At 36.3% G+C, this 27,821-nt stretch overlaps 1 protein-coding gene across 1 annotated transcript in view; it reads right to left on the reverse strand.

The window, feature by feature from the left end:
* GUCY1A2 (guanylate cyclase 1 soluble subunit alpha 2) overlaps positions 1-27,821 on the reverse strand; it is a 433,766-nt gene that overhangs the window by 41,697 nt on the left and 364,248 nt on the right. Inside the window, 1 exon segment of the mRNA XM_020996105.2 lies at positions 12,870-13,024. Coding sequence (XP_020851764.1) covers positions 12,870-13,024 — 155 coding nt within the window.

Consider the following 27,821-nt stretch of genomic DNA (forward strand, 5'->3'; position numbering starts at 1 on the left):
TGTCTTTTGCCCTTTTTTTTTTATCTCCAACACTTAGCACAATGCTGGCACATAGTAGGCACTCAAGAAATGCTTGACTGACTAATGAGTTGCAATTTACAGCATCATAAGGAGTATCCATCTCATAGAGATTAAAGATCCTACAAAGTATGAAAATAACTACATTTAACACTCTGTCTTCTTCATTCAAAGGGAAGTAGAGGACTGAAACATATATTTTAAGCAATTCAGGAGTTTTGTTCAAATTATATTGGTAATTCCCTCTTAATTCTTCTTTAGCTTTTAAAACCTGTATGTGCTGTGAAGATCATAGCCAGGAAAGCTGTAATCATCAAAACACAGTGGTTTAGTTAGATATCTTATCTGTAAGATGGCATTTCTAGCATGGTCTCCTAGCTCCAGGCTGGGGCTCTGGCTGAATGACAAAGAACATTACCAGTAGCAATGTGGGATTGCTAGATAATGTGTCTTACCAGAGTAGCAAGCATTTATCAATAGGGCTAATCATATGAAATCTGAGGATCAACTATACCCAGAGGCAGTATCCATTTCTTCAGACAAATTTGAGCATATTAAGAAAGAGTGTTGTAGTAGATAGGCAACTGGCCTTGGAGTCAGGAAGACAAGGTTCAAATCCTGCCTTCAACCTTTACTAGGACCCTAATAAAGAAAGGTCACTTAAACTCTTTGTGACTCAATTTTCTGATATACAAAATGAAAGAGTTGAACTCCATCGCTCCCAAGGTCCCTTCCAGCTTTAATCTATGATTCAGAGATTCCCAACACCTTTGCACTGATCATCCCCCTATGTCTGGGAGCTCTTGCTCTTCAGTTCCTGGATTCTCTAGTTTCGTTCAAGTGTCAGCTAAAATTCCACTTTCTGCAATAAGCCTTTTCTAATCCCTCTAAATGCTATTGCCATCTTTCTTAAATTACCTCCAATTTACCCTGTCTGTATATATCTCGTATATAGATAGTTGGTTGCATGTTGCCTCCACCATTAGAATGGGAGCTCTCTGAAAAATGAATGTTTCTCTGTCTTGTATTTAAAAACTAATTACTGTATTAAGACCATGTTTTTCCTCTTTTCTATTTCTTCATCCAGAAACCAACCAGTGTGGGAAATTTTTCTTAAAGATTTACCCAGCCCAAGATCTAATCAGACAGCAAAAGACACTTTAAGTTTGAGCTAATGTTCCTGTTCATTGTGTTTGCTCAGATAGGTCTGGGAAAATGTTGATTCTCCCTGTTGTTAAGACAAGGAATATAGAAATTGATGTCTCTTTGACCAAGATCTGAGTGATCTAATTCATGAACTCCAAGATCCTCATTTTGATATAGCTCACTTCATTTTGCGTTAATCGGTAAGAGTTGATTGGCACCCCTCAGGAACACCTACTCTTTGAAGAGCATATAAACTGTGAGGCCACCACCATTAGGAGTCTTTGGTCTAAAAGAGAGATAGCCAAATGACCATTCTTTTATTAATAACATACTGGCCTTATTAACAAAATGATTAAACTAGCTAGAAACTATGTCTCTCAAACCTTTTTAATTGCCACACCTCCTTGACAGCAGGAGATGGTTTTGCATTTCCTTGTAACCCTAGCAATGTCTGGCACATCATAAGTGCTTAATAAATGCTTCTTAACTGAGACTTTACTAAAAATATTCCAATAGCATTATATCTTCCCTAGTGATGAAGGCTTTGCAAGTTTGTGAATTGAGCTGGAAAATGAAGATTTATATTGTTTTAGGAAAAAAATGAATAAATATATACACATATTTATTGAACATCTTTTATAAAGTTTTCATCTGATTTTGTGGTTAGTATTCATGGTTAGTATTTAACAGAGATTAGAAAAGAGAGTTCGATGAAATGAAAAATGGACAGCCTATAAATCTTAAAGACCATCTGCAAACTAACAAAAACAAAAAGCATTGGGGGCTAGGTATATTTTCACATCAGGATGATTAAAGAATTGCTTTGCATTTTTATTGGGCATAATGTAAGTGAGAGTAATTAATTCTGCCCTAGCAAATCATCTTATTACTCATGCAGATTCAAAACCTGCTCCAATTATCCCTAATATAAATCATTACTTCAATTCCACGGTCCAATGGCATGATGTTTATAAACTGTTCATGATGTGCAGAGCTTTTTTCTTTGGAATGAATGGGAATGAAGGTGGCTATAAACATCACATTTGTCAGTCAAAGATAGAAACATCATGCACAGAAGGCACTCTTTCCTACAGAAATAAAACATAGCAGTAAACTTCAACACCTCCAGAAGGAAACGATTCAGAGGCATATATAGCAAGCAAGATTATTCACTAACTAGAAGTCTGGATTAATGAAGACCCTCCTGGAAATGTTATATGCCCCAAATTCAAAGAAGAGTGAATTTCCAATCCTCATTGCAAAAATGATGCAGAGTGTAATGATAGACTTTTAAGACTCATTCCATTTGTCTCTAGTCTTTCAAGTAACCCTGGCAATGTACAAACTTTACATAAGTAAATTTCTAATGGTGTTCTGCTTATTTTCAAATGAAAAGTAAATAAAAGTGCCTTAAGAATTGTAACAAAATACTCAAAATGTGTTATTGTTCTTTTATGTGTCATATGTCATTGTAATGCATAATTATCACATTTCAGAACCACCCAACATAATTTCCTTGAAATAGCTAGGACAAAAAGTACTTATTAGCTCCAAGACATCCATCTAGATGGCACAGTGACACAGGATAGATCCCTGATCCCGAAATCATTCAAATGTGGCCTCAGAACCTTACTAGCTCTATGACCTTTGGGCAAGTCACTTAACCTCAATGGTAAAATAGGGATGATATTAGCATCTACCTGTCAGGATTGTTGTGAGCATCAAATGAGGTAACATTTGTAAAGCATTGAGTACAGTGCCTGGTACAGAGTAATTATGTGTATGTATGTGTGTGTAATTATCATAATAGAAAACATGCCCAGAGATGTTCAAATGATATTTACGTATTAGTATATGCCATTTTGTATAATTTAAGAGCACATCTAGTTAAATTCATTCCTTACCAATAATCTCCCTTAGAATATCATTAGCAAGTATTCATCTGTCCTCTGTTTGAAGGTCTCTTGTGATGGAGAAAGTCACTACTTAACAATGCTCCCCGTTCCATTGAAAACACTTTATTGTCTTTTGTTTTTATGTAAGTCCTTTCCTCTTCTTCACTGCCTATCACTCAGTGAACCTTTCTTCTCAACCTCTTAAGCAATGCCAACAAAATTTATCATTTCACATCTGTAGTTCATTTATTGACTGGAAGGAGCAATGTTCAAAATAATAAAGTTCATTTGAAGCAATACAGTCTTTAGACTCTCAAGAACGAATTTCCCTATTCAGAGTTCCTATACCAATAAAATTACCAAATACCAAGATAAAACTCATGTAAACAATAAAAACACATGGTCATATCAATAGATGTAGAACAAGCACAAGACAACATGCGGTACTCAGTTGTCATCATTAGCACCTTAAATGTATTTGCATTTCTTGTATTATTAATTATTTGGAACTTTTTTAATATATGTTTCTTGATAATTTACATTTTTTCTTCTGAAAACAGATTGCTAATAGTCTATTACCACTTACCCATTGAGAATGGCCCTTGGTTTTTACTTATTTGGGTGGGTCTGTTCCACAGACATACACACACACACACACACACACACACACACACGCACATGTGTTTATATGTATACATATATACATACATATATTACATATATGTGTATATGTACACATCCATAACATCAGACTTTTATCAGAATCAATTAAAGCACATTTTGGACCACTTGACAGCTTTTCTTCTTATCCTAGCTTCATTGATTTTGTTTGCAAAAAAATTAACTTTATGTAGTCAAAATGGACAGTTTTTTATCATCTCCATTATTCTTTGTTTAGTTGAGAAGTCATCCACTAATAAGAGGTAATAAGAACACCTTCCTTCATTAGTTTCTATAAAAGCAATATGACTTTAAATGTTTAATTGAAATTTAACATGGAGAATAAAATACCTAATTTCTGCCAAATTATCTTCTAATTTTCCCAATAATTTTTATGAAATACAGAGTCTTTTCCCCTAAAATTTTGTGTTCTTTGGTTAATTGAATATTGGATTGCTGTTGGAGATTGCATCTTGAAGACTTGCTTGATCTAGTCCACTGATCTTTTTCCCATATTTTAACTAGTACTAAATAGTTTTGATGATTGTTGCTTAGTATTATAATTTTAGATGTGGTGATGTTCTGTACCCTTATTTCTTTTTATTTTTTTCCCTTTGAGATATTAGACATTGTGTTCTCCAAATGAGTTTTATTTTTCTCTAATTTGAAAGACTAACACCTTGACAGTTTGATTGGTGGAGTATTAAATCAGTAAATTAATGTAGATAGTATAGACATTTTTATTATATTGATGCAAAATAATCCTGAACAATAAAACTTCAATTATTTAAGTATCTCTTTATTTCTATAAATGTGTGTTTTGTCTTTGCAGGATAATTTCAAGATATTTATAATTTATAATTATTTTGAAAGGAATTTCTCATAATTTCTTCCTGATTTTTGTTAGTACTACATAGAAATGATGATAATTTTTGGCATCTATTTGCATTGTGCTCCTTTATTATATTTAGTAAATATGTTGATTAGTTTTTTCACTGATTCTCTGAAGTTTTCTATGTAAACCATCACATTATATACCAAGAAGATAAGTGTATCTCCTTTTTACTAATATTTAGACCGTTAGTTTCTCTCTTCCCTTATTGTTATAGTTAGTATTTATAAAAATATGGCAAGTAGGAGGGAATCCTTTCTTTAGATAGGAGACTATCCTTCCTTTTTTCCCAACTTAGACAGAAAACTCCCTTTGTTTCACCACTGCAGGCAATAGTGCTTCTTTTTTACAGTATAGACTTTTCTATACTTTTGGGTACTTCCATCCTTTTTCCCTCCTTTTCTTCTTTTTTTTTTTTACTTTTTGATTCTTGAATGGGGCAGTAGGCATGGAATTAGGAAGACCTGAGGTCAAACCTAACCTCAATCATTTACTAGTTGTGTGACCCTAGGCAAGTCATTTCCTGATCTGTAAAATGGAGATAATAGCACTTAACCTTCCAGGGTTGTTGTGAACAAATAACGTTTGTAATGCACTTTGAAAACCTAAAAACCTTATGTGAATGCTAGCTATTGCTGTTGTCGTTGTTGTTGTTGTTGTTGTTGTGGTGGTGGTGTGGTAGTAGTAGTAGTAGCAGCAGCAGTAGTAGTAGTAGTAATAGTAGTAGTAGGGTTACTAGCATTAGTACTAGTACTATGGTACGCTAATAAATCAGTATTTTCTTTACGGTTTTCAAATATATATTTTTCATTAGCTTGTTCAGCTCGATGTTTTCTCTGCTTTTCCTTCTTTTTTTGCTTTTGTTTCTATTGGATTAATTTATTTCTGAAAGAATAATATTGAAGTTATCTATGGTTCTTATATTGCTATCTAAATATTTTTGCAAGTGGGTTACCTTGTCTCCTAGGAACTTAGCTATCATGCTATTTAGGCCAAGCATATGTAGTAATATTGTATTATCATATATGGTGCCTTTCAGCTTGGGATCATGATCAACAAACAAGGACTTTAAATTAATTAAATAAATTAAATAGTAAATTTAATTCCAGCCCCTCATTTTTCCTTTGTATGTGTCTTTACTTCTAAGATCTCTTAATTTACATCTGTCTCTTAATTTCTCCCTCCTTTTAGTCTATTCTGAAATCTAGACTTCCATTCATGGATTATATGCTTATGTGTTCTTTTTTCAAAGTAATGTGTGTGATTTAAAAACAGCAAAAACTGAAAATATGTAGTTTCATATGACACCGACAAGTCAATAGGCAAACAGATAGAAACAGGAAGAGGAATACAGGAATACAAATGGGACAGATTCAAGGAGGGGTCAGTCACAAGTCAAGTATGCCTTAAGCTTGGAGAAAGAATAGTGAAGAGAAGGTTTAATGGTGGGGGGGGAAGTAGAAAGAGTAATAGCTCAAAGTACATATGTCCTTTCTTTATCCTCTCTATGTAGGTTATATAAAATAAAGCTTCTAGAGGATGGATTTTCCTTTTTTTTTCCCCATCCGTTAGCACAATGGCTATAGCATGCTTACTATTCTTTTCTCCATCTTTTGTTTGCCTGATTATTTAATTTTGTCTGATTTTGAGGAGTCTTTTTCTGATTAGCCTTACCCCTTGAGATATCAGTTCATAAATGAAAAAATGTTGTATGTTAAACACATAGTTTCCCAAGTTGCAAGGTCTTGCACAAGTCTGTGCCCTTATATTTATCATTTGCCTATCCTAAAAATAATGTTGCTACTTTTGAACTTAATGTTTCCTCTCCCTCTATCGACTGGGTAATTCCCAAAGTCTATGCATTCCCTATCCTCAGAAGGACTTTGTTTGGCCAAGGTGCATACCATCCTTCTGAAAGAAATGAATTATAGGGCCCCTGTCACAGGCGTGCTTTATCTATATGACAGTGCATTTCCTCCATTGAAAACAATATCTTCTGCCTGCATTCCCCACCCAGGTCCTTTTGGTGTACTATTCTTTCCCTATTCCCTAACATTCCCAGACAGGTTAAGGGGACACACAGATCATTTCCATATGCCCCCTCAAATGTAGGTTTGAGAGGAGTCTATCTCTAACTTTCTTCTATAAAATAACTTCTCCCTACCACAGAAATTAAATGCTATAAGTACGCAATTGATGGGCTGGATTTTATCACGTACCCAAAGGTAACAAGAAACATCATACCAAGGGACATATTTTCCCCACTTATACTGAAGTGTTGCTAATAAGAAGAATCATGAACTTATCCTACAGATTTTTTTTGTTTTATTTTTCCCTAGACAAAAAGCATGTGACATTTTAAAAATTATCTTTTCAAATGCCTATATGTAGGTCAAGTTGCAACATATAATAGTGATGAAAGGGCATTTTTCATCTTATATTGCATTGCTCATTACAAATATTTGTAAAGTGATCACTATTAAAATTATTTTATCCTATGAATCATCATCTATTTCAGAGAATGAAAAGATAGAGATTTACCACTGTCCTAATATCAAACTATTCACAATATTTTTTTTTAGGTCTGGTGATTCAATCAGTTTAAAATCTAGCTAATTTTACTCTGATCAAATGTCATCTTTCCATTTTTGTGAATGCTTTTGCTAAAATCTAAATGTTTTATGTGTATAGAATATCTCTGCTCTATCAGTCAGGTTACTATATAAAAAAATAAAAAGGAGATGAGGTTAGATTGGCATGATTTGTGCATGATAGGGGTGGCTTTGGGGCTTGTTATTGCATTTTTTTATTGTTGGGTCTTCTCCTTTTCTGATCCTTCCTCTTTTCTTATTGGTCTAGATCTGTGGTTTTCACTGGGATTCCTACTGTGGAAAATCCCTCTACCAAAGCAAATCAGCAACTTTACTGTGGCCTATGGTTTTAGAGCATTGCCTGTGGCACAGGGATATTGTGATTTGTCGACAGTTACATAGTGAATTTACACACAGGCAGGACTCAAATCCAAGTATTCTGGACTCTGAGTCTGGCCCTAACCCACTATAACATGTTGTCACTTGTCCCTATGCATAGGCGTTTGAAAGACAACTTTTTATCTAGGGAAAAATAAAAACAAAAACAATTTCTAGGATAAATTCAGAAAGAAAATGTTCTGAAGAATATTCCAGAAACCTCAAAACATGAACATAGATTTAATATGTAATTGAAAAAAAAATGCTTTTCAAGTTGTCTGATTATGAAATGAGGTAATAGTGACAACCCATTTTACTTCATTCAAGCCTTGATTCTTTTTCAGGATAGTTTTCTCTTAGTTACTCAAATATCTCAGGTATAGTTTGTTTTTGGACTGAATCATTTGTACCTTTGCCTCAATTTTCCACACTGCTTTACGTATGTTAGCACAGCTGTAGATAACTACAGGCAAAATTAAAAGGAAGGAAAGGTATAAAAATTAGGAATGTCAAAAGAAAGGAGAACAAAGGGGAAATAGAATAGAAGATTAGGAGAACAGAGCTCACTGGTACATAGCCTTTTGTGCCCAAGCTGTGAAAATGAAATGCCCAAAATTTTCTTTGTAATCAAATATAGATGCAAGCAAGGCAGGGAAGATGGACTCTCACTCTCTTCACTGAACCTATCTCTAATGGGCAGATTCATAGTAGACACAAGACTAGTTACAGATTTCAAAATGTCCAGATAATATCATTTATTTCATGTATTATCCATTTTTTCTATGGAAGGGCAATGGAGTTTTCTCATCTTTGTAAGCCTAATAGTTTCATTTTATTTCCATTTCTTATTTTTTCTAAGGAAGTCTTATTTTATATATCATATTTCCTTCCTTCTAGAAGTACCAACAATTTCTCCATTTTCATTTGTGTCCTACAGGAAATGAAATGAGGAAGGGACATTGTATCTTTGAATATTTGTAAGCTGTTAAATCACCTTTTCAGGGTGGACGCTAGAGCATTTTTACTGACAAACTCCACAGAATTGGTAATAAGTTATCTCTAAAGAAAATGCTTAAAATAATTGTTTTTAATTATACTTTTGAATAATGAAAACTGACAGAAATAAAATTTGATTTATATCAGAATATAAATAATACCCATGTTTAAGAATGACATAAGATCACTATTGTAAATGAACTTCCATTATTTTCATATTTAAACATTCTATGACTAGTTACATTTAGTTTCCCAAGTCAAGGAAGTAGATAGTAGATAGAGGGCTGGACTTGGAGTTTAGAAGACCTAGGTTTAAATCTTGCTTCTGACACCTACAAGCTGTTTGGAAATAGGCAAGTTACATCTCTGAACCTATTTCCTCCTCTTTAAAATGGATATAATAGTATCTAGAATAACTGTTGCTCAGGGTCATTGTGAAGTGCATATTAGATAATGTTTACAAAGTGTTTCATTCACTTTAAAAGACTATGTAAATCATATTTTAGAGTAGAGTCTAAGGTACAAACAGCCAATACAAACTTATCAAAGCTCCCAAGCATTCATGCTCTGAGTAGGTGCTCAAATTTTCCACCTTAGGGCAAGACAACAGATCAACATGATCTAAGGTATAAGTATGTGTAAAGTCTAGCCAAAAGAGCAAAGAGGTGAACATTTTTGTGTCCACTTATTGTGTGGTTTTGGGGTTATAAAGAGGGATGTGCTCATAAATGTTTAGCATCCAGTTCTCAGGGGAGGGGGGATGGAGTAAACACAACACATTTTTTTAGTTTAATCTGCATTAGCAATATTTTATCCATCATTTTTTTTTGATGAGGCAATTGGGGTTAAGTGACTTGCCCAGAGTCCCACAGCTAGTGAGTGTTATGTGTCTGAGGCCAGATTTGAACTCAGGTCCTTCTGACTCATGGGCCACTGCTCTATCCACTGCTCACCTAACTGCCCCCCATCATTTTCTTAATTCTAGACAATCAACAGAACAATAAATCAAACCTTGATTTGTGGTGACTGCCAATTTTTGAGGTATAAATGGTTGCACTGAATATTTAACAATTGTCCCACAAATTGGTATCAGCTGACTCCAGAACACTACCGATAAGTTCATATTACCTGTCCCTTCATCCCTAAAAAAGCATGACAATACCTGCTTAGATTGCCTCATGGTGGTTTTTTTTGTTTTGTTTTATATTTGATGCTAGAGAGAAATTACTTGGAGAAGTTAATTAAGTTAGCAGAAAAGTAACACTATAAAGGCTGAGAAACTCTCTTCTATAAGTCCATACACCCTTACTAGAGCCCTGATATCTGAGTTGAGCTTTTTGCTAAGTTTCAAAATCTTTCTATTGCTTTCATCAATCAATACCTATCAATAGCCTACATTAATATTCATTTGATTATCCCATTTTATGGCTATTTTATATCTCACACTTGTCATATAAGTATGAATATTCCATTACTCTTGTTGGCAACCATAACTAAACTTTATTTTTCAAGTAAAAAGAAAAAAAAGAGTTATCTGTGTGCCATGTCAAATGGAAGGTTTATCTATTGCTCAATTATTGGATAAAGATTTCATATTTTTTAATTTAATTATTGTTTGTAAATATTTTTTAAAAACTGTAACTTTTTGCTGAATGTGAAAGGATTTAGGGACATTTTATACTGTCAACTTTTTCAATACTATTCTAGTGCCTTGTCATGACATAGACGTGGCTTTAGCTTTGCCAGCAAGTCCTATCAAATTGAAAAGGCCAAAGCATATTCTCAGCGATGGACTCTCTCCACTGCTGGAGGACTAGTCTAAAAAGACTCCTTATCAGAGATCTGGCAATGTCTCCTTTGGCTATGGTCTCCAACAAAACTGATCTCAAAAAGATAAAGGCATTTGATTCATTTCAGTAAGTATTTATTGGGAAGGGCAGCATGAAGCAGTGGACAGAACACAGACTTCAGGACCAGGATGACCTGGGTTCAATTTATACTTTTGACACATACGCAGATCATTTAATGTCTCAGTATCTCAGTCTACAGGCTGCAGATGAGTTGCTGATGTGCATAGGTAGAGACAGTTTCTTCTCTAGGATACATCTATACTTAATGAAATCACTCACCAAAACTGAAAAATAAATAAAAAAATAAAAAAAAATATTTGTTATGGACCAACTGTGTATGGCAGGACTATGTACTATGGGAAATATCATAGTCTAAGACAGAGGCTGGCAGACTGAAGCCCAGCAGCCAAATCCAGCCCATCATTTTTATTTTGTATGGCCCTAAGAACAGCTTTTACATTTTAAAATGAAGTTGTATTTAAATTGCATTTTAAAAATAAAATTGCATTAATAATGTAAAAGTTATTCTTTGTTTACTGGCCATAGAAAAGCAGGCTGTGAGCAGTGGGACGTAGTTTGCCAACGCCTAGTCTAAAACATAAGCCTTGCCTTCTCGGAGCAACCTTAAGATAGTGTGTGTGTCTTTGGAAAGAGCTGAAGAATATTCTATGGGCACAAATCCAAACTGTCATATGGGAAAAAATTGGGGGGAAAGATAATTTTCAGAGAGTGGTGGGATGGAGGTGTCAATGCCATTTATGATCGTTGCAGATGACATTTTTTAATGTCATTTTAAAGGGTAACCTTTATTTGTCTTGCTTTATTCCCTCCCCCTTTCTACTCGTAAGCAATCTGGAGTTCCAAAAAAAAAAAATGTTTGAATTCCCTTCTTGTATCAGAACATCTCTACCATTTTTCTTTCATTCATTATTCCAAATTCCTTTTTTAAATTTTCATGTTCAAATGCTCCAATTTATCAGTGGCCTTATTTTTTGAAAATCAAATTAAAGGCTACAAGCTAGATAAAGTGTGGTAGTAATTAAATGACTGGCACAGCTGCATAGAATTGCTACAGCTGAATGACCCTCAAGTATGAGGAAATAAAAAAAAATCCTCCAGACAGATCCTGTTCTATAGTGAGATCAACAGAATGTAAGTTTTTTGAGGCAAGAAAGGTGCTGTTTCTAGCATCTAGCACATTTCCTGGTACAAGGTGCTTGATAAGAACTTGTTTATTGATCCTTTACAAAATTAACAACTGAAGCAGAAAGATATTTATGTGTGTGTGTATGTGTGTGTGTGTGTGTATATATATATACATATATATACACATATATATGTATACATATATATGTGTGTGTGTGTGTGTATATATATACATATATATACACATATATATGTATACATATATATGTATCACACATATATGTATATGTAATGATCAGGGCTCATACTTTTCCCAGATTATTTCATAGAACCCACTGTTTATTTGCTGAGATTCTCCAAAAGAATAGCCATTCACCAGCATCATGTTCTATCTTTATGCTTTTCATTTCCTTTAACATTAAGAAGTTTCAGAATATGTAATATTGATACAAAAAACTGTCTGTCACACAAGAGTCAAATGAATTAGGTTGAAATTCAAGGGATACGTGCGTGGGCCAATCATTTAACCATTCTACTGGGTTTCAGAGTTTGTTTTTAAACCATAAAATGAGAGGTTGAACTGAATTACCTCTAATGTCCCTTCCAGGAAAACAAACAAACAAGTATGGTCACACTTATTTTAGCATGGAGGTAATTCTGCGTTCTCAAAAGCTATGCAAATGGAGCTTCTACACTGGCAGGTCCCATGAGGCTAGAGAGGCTTCTGGCAGAGGTCTAGTGATAGAATATATTTCTCTTATCCCAGGACCAGCCTAGCTGGTTTGGCAATAATCCTTCCAGGTTAACTATAATCTGATGAATTTTTCAGCTTCATCCACACCCCAAAATTATCCAATAGTGCATTGAGACTTTGAAATCTATGCGGATAGATAGAAAAGCCCATCCTCAACCAAACACCATCTCTTAAAATGTTAAAGTAAATACTGGGAACCATTTGGATAAGCAACATTTGTTAAGCCCAGAACCTCTTTCCCTCCAGCTGCATTTTCTAGCGTAGCCCTGACATCTACCATCATGTGCATAAACATCCAATCTTCACAAAAACACTAACTATGGGAAATGACAAACCTACGTTTAGGTCTTTGATAGTTTACCAGTGTACTTTTTATGGATGTAAATACAAGTTTGTCAGAATTTTTGTTTTTCAAACATTGTTCTGATCTACCCTTATTAGCCTGGAAAATATCAGAAGGAATGAATTCAGAGTTAGCATAGGCAGCAGGGTATCAGATTGAAGAATTGCCAAAGTCCAGGTGGATGAGTTGGTCACACTTACTGGTAAGTCGTCGGGCTGACATTGATGCGTCGTGGATGGCTGCCTGATTCAAACTTGCTGGCAAGGGTGACATTGTTTCCAAAGAGGCAATACCTTGGCATTCTTACACCAACAACTCCAGCCAGGACAGACCCTGAGTGAATCCCTATCCTCATCTGAATAAAAGAAATAGATATGCATACAGAGAGAGAGAGAGAGAGAGAGAGAGAGAGAGAGAGAGAGAGAAGAGAGAGAGAGAGGGAGAGAGAGAAACATATGTAAATTTTCATTTTCCTCTATAAACATCAAAATAAGAAATATAATTAACTTATTACTGAAAATAATACTGAAAAAATCCTTGTTGTACCTCATATTCAGTGATTAATCAAACAACAAATATTTATTTTGGGCACTTTCTACATGTCGAGCACTGTGCTAGGCATTGGGAACAGAAAGATAAAGATGAGTTATTGTCTGCCCTCAAGAAGCACACATTCTAGCAAAGAACACAGATGTACATATATAAGTATGCATAAAATATATACATGGCAGTTTTGGTGTGGGGTGAGGACTAATACTTTGGAAAGACCTCATGGTAGTGCTTAAGAACCTAAAAGGTTCTTTATAATAATATTTAATAATAATAATAAATAACAATAATTAGTATTTATCCTATTTTTCTTGAATATTTTGACACATCCAAAGATCTATGATCTCATAAGTGTGGATACTCTCCACTGACAGATTGAAATATTTCACTGACTTAGTAAGATGGTTTCATTAGTTGTTATTACCAAAAAAAAAAAAATTATCTTGTGGTCAGCTTTTTGTTAATGAATTTTGCCAGAATTTAGCTAAGGTTAAACAGTCTGTTGCTAAGACCATGTGTAAAGTCTTTCTAGGTTGGTGGGTTTTGCCATGTACTCAATTGGAAAAGCCTTCAAGACCCAGGATTAATGCCATACCCCTAGTGAGCTAGTTAAAGAGAACTATAGTGGAGCTAAATCCTTCCTGCTAAGGAGCTTCACATATGGAATCAATATCTTTTTTAAATATGCAAATATAACTACAACAATATAGCTATAAAGAAACAATCCAAATCAGGGTTTGGAAGCACTCAGACCATGGAGTTCATTCACCCATCAATCATTTTATTAAGTGCCTACTATGTGCCAGGAACCATATAAGTACTATGGACACAGAGACAAAAATGAAACACTCTCCACCCTCAAGAAGCTTATATTCTATTGATGGTAAGCATTCAACAGGTACATGGTCATATATTTGGTCATATGACCAAGATAGGAAGATAACCAATACAGAGAAATTGCACAAAAACCCAGGAATGGATCCAATTTATAGGACTGACCCTGCAAAGGAATTCTATGGCTATGGCAGATATACTTTACCCTCACTTGGAGCTGAATCTGCTCCCAGGTTCTGACTCTATAATTTTGGGGTTTACCCTAAAGATGTATAGGAGAGTGCAAACAGGTCACAAGTGAATAACTAGAAGACAGTACAGTGCAACAGAAAGAACACTGTATTTTGAGTCAGAAGATCTGTTAACTTAGCTTTGGCACTTATTACCCGTATGCCCTTAGAGGACAAGTCATTTAACTTCTCTGGGCCTCGCTAAAATGAGCATTAGTCTAGATGATCTCTGAGGTCCTGTCCAATCCTAAAAATCTGATGTCTTCAAAGGGCAAGAACTACTTCTCCATCTGCTCTTCAATATACATACACATGTATTTCCCAGTAAGACAAGCATGATGACTTCCCTTTTGGTAGGATATATCAGAAAAACATAATGAATGGCATTCCTGAGAACAGAAAATATGCTGAACCTGCAGTTTCATCTCATCCTATTTCATCCCTCATTACTGACTATGTGATTCTGGGCAAGTCAGTTAACCACATGAGCCTTGGTTTCTTCATACCCTTACAGTAGTTCTAATATGTATTGTGCCTCTCTCTTAAGGTTGCAAGGATCCAGTGAGCTATGTCAATGTATATGAATTTATCTTATAAAGTTGCAAGTTCCATATAAATATATATCATGTAGAAAAATTGAGTGAGACCACTTCTTGGCTAAGCTACGTTATGCAAGTGAGTAAACAAAAACTGGTCATAGACTAGGAGCAGGACTCTTAATCTCTTGGTCACATGTGCTCCAGATTGGCTGAGACTAAGGGATGAGAAAAGCAGAAGAGTGATACTATAGACTATCAGTGGCATCAATGTGGCAGAGAGGCAGCTGGGTGGCTCTAGGGAGTGTTGGACTTTGAGTCAAGAAGACCTGAGTGCAAATCTGGACTTTGACACTTGCTAGTTGTGTGGTCATGGATAAGCCTCTGAACATCTAGCATCCTCTGTTTCCTCGTTTGTAAAATGGAGATAATAATAATGCTTGCTTCACAGGATTGTTGAGAAGGTCAAATGAAAGGATGTATCTAAAGTGCTTTTATCATCATCATCATCATCATCATCATCATCATCACCAATGTCATTGGAGACACTTTGAGGAGGACCTATTAGCATCCAAAAAATTTACAAAGCCAGAGGTAAATAACCCATTCTCTGTCATCCCTGTCCTTGATATCAGTTACCAAAACGAAGGACCAATATATGTTAACCTCATATTATGGGCCCTAGGATGATTGCCTAGGGAAAAAAATACCCTTCCCACTGTAAGGCTGGCTGTGGCCTAACTATAGCTCTGAATGCCATTATGTATTGATTTCAAAAATGTGTGTTTTACACAGATAATATGATTTGATAAAATAATACTGTCCACTCTATTTCCTTTCCGTCCCCCTAAGAAAACCAAAGACCTACAAAATTCAGAGCTATCTTTGATGAAGAATCTTCGAAGATGTATGAAGGTGAAAAGAGTTGATAGGTTCAGGGATAGAGAGGAGGGTAAATGAGAAAAAGTCTTTTAAAAATACATCTGTATAGTCCTTTGTTCAGAATCAGGGAAATAATGGGCAATCTTATTATATTTCTCCTGTGTTTCTATTTTCAGTCACAGATACACCAGCCTGTTCCTGTGCCAAATTGACCTGTGCAATACAGATCTGCCTAAGGGAAATTCAGAACTCCAAGGCCAAGTCTGTCAATGGGGACTTCCTACCATTACAGAGATCTTTTCAAACAGGAGGCACAGCAGAATGAATGAACATTGCAATGACAGTTTTCACAGCCTCATTATTTTATGCTCTTCATTTTTAAATTACACCCCTATGCCTCTATCCTAAAGCCAGTAGGCTTTTATTATCACATTGTCAGGAAGAGAGATGTTCCAGAAGAAGACCTTGAGGATTTTATTGGTGGGGGGAGGAGGTTAGTTTTTTTTTGTTGTTGTTTGTTTGTTTGTTTGTTTCTTTAGTCCACTTACCAGAAGGATATACAAGAGAACATTATCCTTGGGAAGTCACAAGTAACCCAGACTCATAACTCTTAATGAGTTGAGATACTGAAATACAGTTGCACTAGAAAACAGGGAGACCTCACCAAGTCCCTTTTAAACTGAATCATCAGTGTACATTTTTTTACAATGAACTCTGATTTCCTTAGAAAGCACTTATATCAGAAAATTATTACCTCTCTCACTTAGGTGACCTTAGCAAATTTCCAAAGGATATAGTGAAACAACAACAAATACCACAAGGTGTTTATTCCCACCAGACTTAAGACTGAGGTCTTCTTAGGCTAACTATAGTTACGAGATTCTATCTGTAACAAAAAAAAAATGTTCACCACTTCAAAAATATTGATTTGGTCCTAACATGACCCACTGACAGCCTATGAGCAGTCAATGATCCAGGATAAAATAAACTGAAAGTTTATTAAGTTACAAAATAGAATTATAGACTTAGAAAGGATCTTCTTGCCAAAGCCCTGCCCAAAACAACATACTCAGCAAGTGGTCATTCAGCTTCCACTTGAATGACTAGTTTTATGGCTTTGAAGGCAGCTCCTATTAGGAAATTCCTCTTTATACTGAGCTAAAAATTTTCCTTCTTACAATTTCCATCTACTAGAGATCTTTCTGCCTTCTGAGGAAAAGAAATATAAGCTTAATCCTTTTTTCACATGACAACCTTTCAAACATCAGAATTTTTTAACTTATCAGAACCAAATTGGTCAGAATCTTCAACAAAGTAGAGTTTTTTATTTGGCTATTTTCTAGTTTACCATTAGGAGGGAGAAAGAACAACTTCACATTAAAGTATTTAACTTTCTCCCCCACTGTCCCAAGAAAGCTTATAGGGTATAACATAGGATTGGTACCTAATAGCCTAATTGTTGACACCTATATCTATTATCCTGATCAATGAGAGTTGATATTAGGAACAATGATCCCGAGTCACAGATGCTCAGTTATATTTTGTTCACTGTTTCCTATTTACTACTTGATAAAGTCAGAAAATAGAACCTAACATTTTTAAAAGAAAAAAAATCATATGTGGTTTGAAATTACAGTTTTCTACTTCTTGATGAACCAGAATAACTACATTGTAGTTCACCATTTAGAGATAAATCAACCTTAGGGACTATCTTGTGTATCCCTTTTATTTTTTACAAATGAGAGAAATAGGGCCCAAAAGTAGGAAATGGGACATTCAACTTCATTCAGCTTGTTAGTTGAAGAGCCAGGCCAAGAGCCTAAATCTCCTCAGTTGCTCTGTGAAAAACATCCAAATCCCCAATACTTAATATGCTGCAAAAACTGGATCCAGTTTTCATTTTTAATATTATTTTCCATGATTCCCCCAAACTCTCTGCTTTAAGCAGGCTTGATTGCTCTTTCAGAAGATTTTTACCTATTGTATCACGAAGTGTCCAAAATGAGAGAGGTAACCTAGTGAGGGCACATCAAGAATAATATGTTTAGATTTGGATGCCACATTTTAGCTGGTGCTTTGACAAGTCTAGAGATGGGCTTTGTCTATTGCAAGCCCGGTTGAAGGAAATGGGAATGTGGAGTTTGAAGAGAATCCAAGGAGGAAGGAGTAGCCAACTTTAAGTATTTCAAGGACTTTTGTCACATGGAAGGGGGAATAGGCTTGGTTTCAGAAGGCAGAACTAGGAACATTAGCCAGTAGCTTCAGAGAGACAGACTTAGAATCACTGTAAGAAAAAAAAAAGAACTATCTAACCATTGCAGCTACCTTGAAATAAAATGGGCCACTTGAAGAATTAGGGGCTTCTCCATCGCTAGAAAAGAGGCTGCGTAAATTCTTCCCAGGGATGTTCTTTTTTTTTTTTACAGGATTTTTGTTCAGGAATACATGGAACTAAATGAACTAGGAAATCCCTTTTAAATTTCACGATACTATAATTTTGTGATTCTATGACAGCTTATTGTTTGTTGCCCCCACCAACCAAACATCTCATCAACTTTCCTGTCTCTGAGCTTTTGCTCATCTCCTGCCCCTTCCTCTGTGCTTTTTTCCTGATCCTATTTTTTACTCAAAGTCCAGCTTAGAACTCCCAGCCTCCATAAAAACTCTTCTGACCACACAAGCCCAATGACCTCTAGTTCTGCTGAACTTCCGTAACATTTACTGTCTGTCTCACTGCTTTGATACTTACATGTCACTGCCTTATAATGCTAATTATATTTTGATTTGTATATGTTCCTCATCTTCCAACCAGACTTTTAAGTTTTTTGAAGGCAAAGAATGCCTTATATGTCAATGTGCAACTTCTTTGTCCTCTACCACAGTCTTGAGAAATTATTAGGATACTCTGGCATATAGAAGACAGTAAATATTTAGTAATATTTTATAGATTTCTCAAGAGAAAAAAAATCAACCCTAGAAATTTTGGTTCATACAACAAACAAGTTAATAAAAGTCCCCATTTGTTCCAATAGAGCTCTATATCTACATGTTAGGCAGGCTGAACAGATTTACTGACAACTTTGGCTTCTGAGCAGCACCATTAGTTTCTCAAAGATGTAGTGTATTACTTGTATAAATATTTAATTTTGGACTGGACCTGTGACATTAATCACATTGAATATATTGCTAAATTTACTGGATTAAAATTTTAAGCTACTAAACTTAAAAGTCCATAATCAGGTATATTCATAAAAGTGATTAAAAATATCTTTGTCAGGCATATGTTGGGATTTCAGTAATGTAGTGTAGGGAAATCTTTCTACCCACCCAGATTATAATCCACCTTAGTAAATGAGTCCTGGTAAGTTGTTTGAGACAGAGTGATTTGCCAAAATACCTCACAGCTAGCAAGTGATAGGGCAGGATTTGAACCTGGGTTTTCCTGGCTCCAAGCCCATATCTCTATCCACTACAGCAGGCTAATCACATTTAAGAGGATGAAAAAGAAGAGCCCCGGCATTTTACTAGTCATGTACTTATTGAGGGCCTTTGATTTACTTGGCACTGTGCTTGGTGTTTTGGAAAGGAAAGCATGAAACATAGCTCTTGACCAATAAGGATCTTATTATCTAATTATAATCTGTCAAAATAAACCAGGTATCTTTCTGTTCCACAGCAAAAATAGGATTCCTTTACCTCCCTTGCCTGAGTCTCTCATTATTACTGTGCTTCTCTGGTAAGGAACGTTCATCAATGTTTCATTGTCTTGTGCATTTTGAACTGAAAAGCATCTTTTTTCTGGTTCAAAAGCTCAGAATTCTCAGGAAGAATACAATCTCTTCATATATAACATACAGCACAGGATTTCTCTTTTCCTTGTGAGTCTCAGAAAAATGGCCACCTGGAGAAGGAGTCCCTGTGGATATGTGACATTTCTCCATGGGCAACCGGAAGCTGCCTTGCATTTACCACTGAATTACTGGACTGTGCCATGGCCATGGACACCGAATCTTTCCACCAATTCTTATTACAATGTGGATTTGCTTTGAACATTGATGTCTATGATAAATTTTATTTCATAAAAAATTTGGTAAAAATTACACTTTACTTCCAGGCTGGAAAAAAAAAAAACAAAGAAATTGAAGCCTTAAGAGCTACCTTTCCACCCCAGAGGAAGATGCTGTAATATAGCTGATGATTCTGAAGAAATACCAGAGGCTGTTAAGGAAAACTTGACATTTCATGTATCTTTTCCTCTACTGCCATTCTGGAGTCTTTTATCTGTGTAAGTTTCCTTTGTGATAGCCCAATACTCTCATGGATCTATGGTCTTTTCAGTGATATAGGTCACAACCCATCTATGTCTGCCCATCCTGTGCTACCTTTGTCCCTGTCCTCCCAGAAATACATGCCACATGACCAGTCTATTGACCATGCTAAGGCCTGTTTTTTATTCTCTTAACATTCCAAGAATACCAGTTGGACACTAGGGCTGTCCAACACTTATCTCTTATTCTCTCCATCTTGTTTTCTGGTTATTCGTTTCTATAAATTCTACAATAACATTCTTTAGAAAATAAACCCTCTGTGTAATCATTTAAAATCAACTTCCTTTTGCCTTATGTTTTTATCAGTAGCACAACTGTCAAAATGGGTATGATTCAGTACCTCTTGTACAATGTCCATTCATACCCATTGGACAAATATGTCCCATCTTGAATACCAACAACTAAAAAATGTCTATTTACAGTCAAAAGCTGTTTGATTCTTACCATTCTGCTTCCTTTCCCATCATTCTGCTACCATCACTGCAGAAGTAGAAGGGAGGTATGTGAGCCTCTTTGTAATTGTCTTTGCTTCATATGTTGCCATGTCAAATAATTCATAACACAGCGGTCAAATGGGCTTGTTTTTGGAAAGCAGCCAGTCTATTTCTCTCTCCCCATACCTCCCCAGTATAGTAAAACCTGCCAGAGCTTATGTTCCACTGGCATAGCCTTCACAAACCTGGAGCTAACTATGTGGAACCATAATATAATACAATTTATCATCTTTTTTTTTCAGTATTACTGCAATAAAGAAGGCAGGGAAGTTGAAACATGACTGGAAAAGCCAGCAGGTGTTCACAATAGCCTTGGTGAGGGCACTACCCTGTCTTATTGGCTGGGATTGCCTGCAGCCAGCCAATAAAAGCTCTCAGAGGCTTTCTAGTGTGGTAGGACCTGTCAAAGCTTGTACTTCACTGGCTTAGCCAGTGACAACCCAGGGTCAATTCTACCCCATGATGTAATGTGATACTGCATAGGGATTTTTCTCACCAGTACCTTCCTCATCCAGAATTCCCACCCAAATTTACTAGAATGCCACTATCTCCACAAACTCTATTTCATATCTACAACCTTCCCCCTTCTACCTTTATGTAGCCATTCACTCATGCACTTGGGTGTTGATTTATGCTCTAATTAGCTTCCTATACTATATTTCCCCTGCTAGAAGGTAAAGTCCATGAGGGTAGAGTCTCATCTTAACTAAACTTCATTTCTATCTTTAGAACATATCACAGTGCTCCATTCATAGTAGGTGCTTAAAACATAAGTAGGAAGACAGAAGTAAGCAGGGCAGCTAGGTAGAGTGGATAGAGTGCTGAGTCAGGAGGATCTGACTTCAAATCTGGCCTCAGACACTTACTAGCTGTGTGACCCTGGGCAAGTCACTTAACCCTCAGTTTCCTCATCTGTAAAATGAGCTGGAGAAGGAAATGACAAACCATTCCAGTATTTTTACCAAGAAAACCCCAAATGGGGTCACACAGAGTCAGACAGTACTAGTTGACTAAAGGACAACAGGAAGACTAGTCTTTTCTGATGGCCAGAAAATAGCCAGGGCAAAAGCAAAGGAATTTTTGCTACTGACAGGTATACAAAATAAAAGCAGGGAATCAGGTCACAATCACAAAGGAGAATGACCTTCTTTCCATTGTTATCCCAGTCAGGGTTTAAATGGGAGTTATAAAAAAACAACAACTCTCTAACCTTAAGTGAGATAGTTCTCAGAGACCATGTACTTAATATTATGAGGAAGATAATTCATTTAACTGCTGAGTTTCAGTTTCCTGAAAATTGTAAAATGAGGGCAGTGGGTTGTTATGAAGATCCAATGGGATAATAAATATAAAATTTTTTAGCAAATTTTAAAGTTATATATAAATGCTGCTGCCATTGCAGCTGCTGGCCATTGGGGTTGTTATCGCTGGGGCACTCTGACTCACTTTTATTCAGCTACACTTACTTAGATCCTTTGACTGTTATCTTAAGCTATGGACAAAAGCAGCTCAGCCCACTCTTGTCAAAAAGAAGCTTTCTGGGGCAGCTAGGTGGTACAGTGGATACAGCACAGGCCCTGAAGTCAGGGGGACCTGAGTTCAAATCTGGCCTCAGATGAGCAACAAAGTAGAATGGAGTTGTCACAATCATATACTTCTTGGAGAATAGAGATCAACAGGCATGATGATATCACAAAAGGAAAACATCAAGTAATTATTGAACACTTAACTTGCCAGGTACTGTGCTAAACACGGGAAATACAAATATTAGTAATAAGAGAGTTCCTGCCCTCTAGGAGCTGACATTCTAACTAGGAATACCACATGTAGAAAGAAGCTTAAAGTGGTTGGGAGTGGGGATGGAGGAGGAACCCAAGCAAAGTGGAGAAAGAAATCCAGAGTTGGGAGTAAAGCCCAGAGAGGAATCAAGGAGTAAACATGGCTGGAATGGTGGAAACATGGTGGAAAAAGAAGGTCAGAAAGTAAAGAGTGGAGTCCAGATAGGAATGAATGTGTGAACCAATCAGCAACTCTGTAACAATGGAAGTGTGAGTTGCTTTGTCATATATGTGCTCTGGCCAAATATGTATCCTACGTGTATTCCCTCCACATGTGTGCTCTGGCCACACAGTCACTTGCTGTACATACACATGCTATGTGATTTCCTCAATGTGTGCTTCCTGATCACATCTTCTCTGAGTTTATTCCCTCCACCACTATATACTCATAGTAACATGGGAAAGTATATGGGGGAAGGAAGAAAGTAAGTAGTTTCTTGTCATTTTATTTATAGTGCTATTATATTCAATTATTTTGCTTTTTAATTTACGTTATCATGCTTATATAAGAGCAAACACATGGGTAGTTATTCGTAAACTACTATTTTGAGTGGGTGCTGTACATGGAGTACTTCAAGCCCAGGATAGCTTTTTTTGGGGCTCCCATCTTATAGACAATGACCCAGAGGCTAAAAAGCATTTGCTGAATTAAGTGGAAAGGACCTTCAATTAAATGTGCTCTTATTTAAACATATTAATTCCATAATGCGTTTCAATTGGTCAGCTTCTAGGAGTGTTCACAATGATTCATGTATAAAAAGATTTGACCAAGCACAGAGTAATAATAATGACAACAGTAATATAAATAACAATAATAAATAGCATTAAATAATGTTTTATGGTTTGCAAATGTTAACTCATTTGATCCTAATAACAATCCTGTGAGGTAGGTGATATTATTGTGCCTGCTTTACAGATGATAAATATGAGGTAGACAGAAGTTAAGTGACTTATCTAGAGTGACAAAACTAGTAAGTTCCTAAGGGTGGATTTGAACTCAGAGCATCCTACTTCAAGTCTTATGCTCTATCTTCTATGCCACCTAGCTGCCTTATAAAACAAAATGAAGTACTAAAATTTCTACAAGCTTTGTCACTAACAATGTATGTAACCAAAACTGTCCATTTCATCTTCTATGGTCCTTTCTCCCCCTTTTATAGTCATGAACTCTTTGCCCTCTCCATAGCTGCAAAAAGTATTTTCCTCCTCTCCTAACTTGCTCATGAAATGACCTTTAAAATATAGGTCATTTATCCAGTTGAAGCCAAATTTATACTCAAAATATTTCTTTTGTCAAAATCATTATTTTTAAAGTCCTAAAGAAAACCTTTCTCTATGCTAGTAGGTTATGATTGTCAATGTGCAGACAAGCGTGTTTTTGCCACATAATCCTTTACATCTTCTTGCTGAGTCATTTTTCAGTCACGTCCAACTCTTGGTGAACCCATGTGGGGTTTTCTTGGCAAAGATACTGAAATGGTTTGCCATTTCCTTTTCCAGCTCATTTTATACCCAAGGAACTGAGGTAAACAGGGTTAAATGACTTGCCCAGGGGTCACACTGCTACTAAATGTTTGAGGCCAGATTTGAACTCAGGCAGATAAGTCTTCCTGACTCCAGGTCCAGCATTCTATCCACTGTACTACCTAGCTGCCTTATGTACTCCACTTTAGATTACACATCGTGCTTTTTTAGTAATATTTTCCCCAATTATATGTAAAACAATTTTAACATTCATTTTCCGAGTTCCAAATTCTCTCCTCTCTCCATCTCCTCCCCCTTCCCTGAGATGGTAAGCAACTTTGATATGGATTATACATGTGCAATCATGCAAAAAATTTCCATATTAGTCATGTTGTGAAAGAAAACACAGACAAAAAAATACACAAAAATAAAGAAGATGAAAAATAGTATGCTTTGATCTGCATTCAGACTCCATCAATTCTTTCTCCAGAGGTGGATAGCATTTTTCATCATGAGTCCTTTGGAATTGTCTTGGATCATTGCATTGCTGCGAACAGCTAAGTCATTCACAGTTGATCATCACACAATATTGCTGTTACTGAGATTACACATTGTTTGAAAGTATAAACATTGGACAGACCAACATCAAAAAAGTTTCCCATATGTATGCTAGATATGTGATTAAATACATGGCTATTAATCCCTCTGATACAAAATGCAGAGACCAAAAAATCAGGGTCTTTTAAAGAGGCCTACTGAACCTCACAGCCTGAAAGAATTAATGTAGTTTTGTTAGAATTCTTAACATAGTACAGAAAATGATAGGTATTAGAAGAACCTGGTTAAATATGTATAACCTTCTTGCTGCTGGCAGGCAAGGCAAGTTGAAGCCATCAATCACTCATTGTTAGGGTAACTGTTCACCTATATCTGGGGAACTCCGCAAACCTCCCTTTGCAAGGGTGGGATTCAATAGGAACTCACTCTCCCTTCTAAGGCATGGCTTTTCTTGCAAACTCCAATTCTCTCCACCTTTCCATGGAAGAGGGAAATAGATGACTTCTACCTTCACTGTTCCCCTTGGTCCTGGGACTATGTTATTTACCAGATATATCATCCCACTGTCTTTCAGGGTACTCATTAAACACTTAAAAACTGTCATCTCTTTTAAATGGGTAGCTCTGAAACTGCACTGGAAAACTCTAAATTGAGTTTTCAAAACCTGAATAATTGAAAACTCTGTACCTTCCAAGGTAAGCATAATTAATAAGCAAGGTAAGAATTACATGAAAATGCATCTTATGGAAGATAAAAAAGAATTTAAACTGAATGTAAAAGGTAAGGAATAACCAAATGTGTACATTGCCAACTACTTTCACTAGTAGGCAGAAAAGGGTTAAGCAGCTTTATCTAAGAGTTAGAAAGGATCACTGAATACCAGGAGAATGGTTTCTGGGGGTGGAAAGTGGGAGGAGGGAACAGAAAAGTGGAAGCATTAGGTGCCCACAAACCAGGTTGAATATCTCTTTCCTTGCCCTGGAGGGGTGTAAATCCCTGGTTCTGCTCTCCTCATTGGTGCTTGGTTTTATACTGGATCTGTCCCATCCTCATTACCTACAATCTTGACATGGCCATGGTTCTGCTTCATGCTGGCCTGATCCTCTGTCAGGTCTTCGTGGCATATTTTTCAGAAGTCATTTCTAAAGGCTTCTCTCATGTATCTCACCACTTACTGTGGCCTCCTCCTGCTTCTTATTTGCACTGGCTTCTGGTTTCTTCTCTCCATTAACTCCATTCCAAGATCTGCCTCAAGGGCAGAACATAGGAAGTCTGGGAACTGCTTACACAGCAAATCTGTTCCCTTTCCTTCCTCTCTAAGACTCCCTTTTCTTCATGAATGTGGCCAAAGTTTGCATTAATATTCCTTTAGAAATAATTATTATTAAATTAGCAGTTGGAAAAGCTGTTTCCTTTTTGACATTCCAATATAAGGAACATTAAGTTCCTAGCAAAGCATCAAACATTCCATAGATCTGAACTATTTATGGTGATGAAGTAGAAGGAAGAAAGCGATAAATTGTTGGAATGCAAGGAAACTTTTCACTTTTCTCTGTCAGTGTTAGATTTTAATTCAGAAACTTGTTAAAAACTACAATTTTTCCCCATTACCTGATCTTTGGTTATTCAACCACAATAAAAAGGTCACTTTTCAATTCAATTTAATTCAATTAAATAAACATTTATTAAGTGCTGTCAAGATATTAGGAGACACACAGTTTTCCAGAGTTAAGGCCCAGCAAACAGGTTGTGCCCTGAGCTTGGAACGAACAATCCTTTGAGCTCACCCTCTGGAAGATCTTAGCCACAGAAAATCCCAGAATTGTTTTTGGTCATGAAGCCCTGCTATGAATCAAACTTGTCATATTGTTGCTGTTACCCCTCATTGTCAAGGCTATGGCTCACTGTGTACCCAGAGGTATAAGTATTAAGATCTCCCCACACTAAAGGGTGCCCTGCCACTAAGGGCAGGTCTCTGGCACATGTGTCCTTGCTTGCAAGCCATTTCCATCATTTTGAAATTAAACTTCTGTTTGATTCCTGACTCTTCCCATCTCTAGTCTGCTTTGTTCAGCTCCAGCCATCCACAGGTTAGAGGCTAGCTCCATCTGGTTGACATTAATTGGTGCTGCAAGTGGGATTGGACATAGAACTGGGCCATTGGACTCTCTTGTACCAGTGGGAACAGACTAGGCTATACAGAAGATTTATTTCTCTGAAATCCAACCCCCCCCCCCAATTTGGTTATTTCTCTGCCCTTGTCCCTGCTCCAATCCTCTAAGCTCCATGTTGGTTGAGCATAGCATTCTTTGTGAGGAAAACTCCAGGGCCCATCCCATGACCTGTTTCATCTCAGGGTCTCTCTGATAAAGATATCCCTTCTTAACTGCACACCTTTATTAATTGCCCTCTCTGCATGCCTCTGTAAAATTGCAACTGCTTGCCCAACTGCACACCTTGGTAACCTGTGTGCCTCAGCCAAACTGGTTAAAATTAGAATTTTAATTGTGCACTTTGTTATAATTCTTTGTGTCTGTCTTTTATCTGCCTTATTGTTGTGTTTGTGTCTTTGTAAAATGTATAATATCTGTGTCATGCTTGTGTTGTGAGTTAGATTCTGTTACCATGAAAGCTTTGAAATGTAGTCAGCCAGAAAAACTTCTAAAGGCTGTGGCCAGAGAATTTAGAACACTGGGAAGGGTTAATGTACTTTCATAGTTGAAATAATCATCTCAGGAAATAGTACTAGCTCCCACTTTAGGCTTTCCAAGGGAGATTAGGCTAGAAGAAAACAGAAAAAGAAAAAAAACCTGTTAAGATACCTTTTATTTTCTCCTGTCATTTCAGCTTTGGCTATGTTGGAATTACAGAAATAAAGTTAGATAACCAAAGTTTGTGGAACTACTAAAAAGAGCTTAGAAGATTAAGGAGTTTGAAGATTTACCATTTTAAGGCTGCAGGAGAGAATTCCTGAGACTTTTGGGTAACTCCAGGGACTCACTCTCTTCTGAAATCTCAGTAAGTTTTGGGTACCACTCTGTAGAACTTGTTTTAGGGAAAAATAGGCATCAAATTCTAAAAGTTAAAAGTAAATGGCAAGATTAATAGCTTCATTGTTCTAGAGCAATGAAGGAAGGCAGCTAGTTTGGAAGTAATCGTAGAATGAAGAAAGAAAGAAAAAAAGAAAAAAAGAAAATTGTACTTTATAGCAACCTCTTGTTAACTCTTCCTTGAATGATTGTTTAATTGTTTAAATGATTGTTTAAATGATTGTTCAGAGACCCTCTCCTGTTAACCCCTCTCATCCCAGATCAGATTTCCAAATACAGGTATTGGGGAAAAAATGCTGGGAAAATGCAGGAAAACCTGAATTATATTCTGCCCCTCCAGCCATGCAGTTCATGACCCAAGGCCTACCTGGTGGGGGGGAGGCAGCAAC

Source organism: Phascolarctos cinereus, unplaced genomic scaffold (assembly GCF_003287225.1).
Source record: "Phascolarctos cinereus isolate Bilbo 61053 unplaced genomic scaffold, phaCin_HiC Scaffold_726;HRSCAF=1367, whole genome shotgun sequence".
Taxonomy (NCBI): Eukaryota; Metazoa; Chordata; class Mammalia; order Diprotodontia; family Phascolarctidae; genus Phascolarctos; species Phascolarctos cinereus.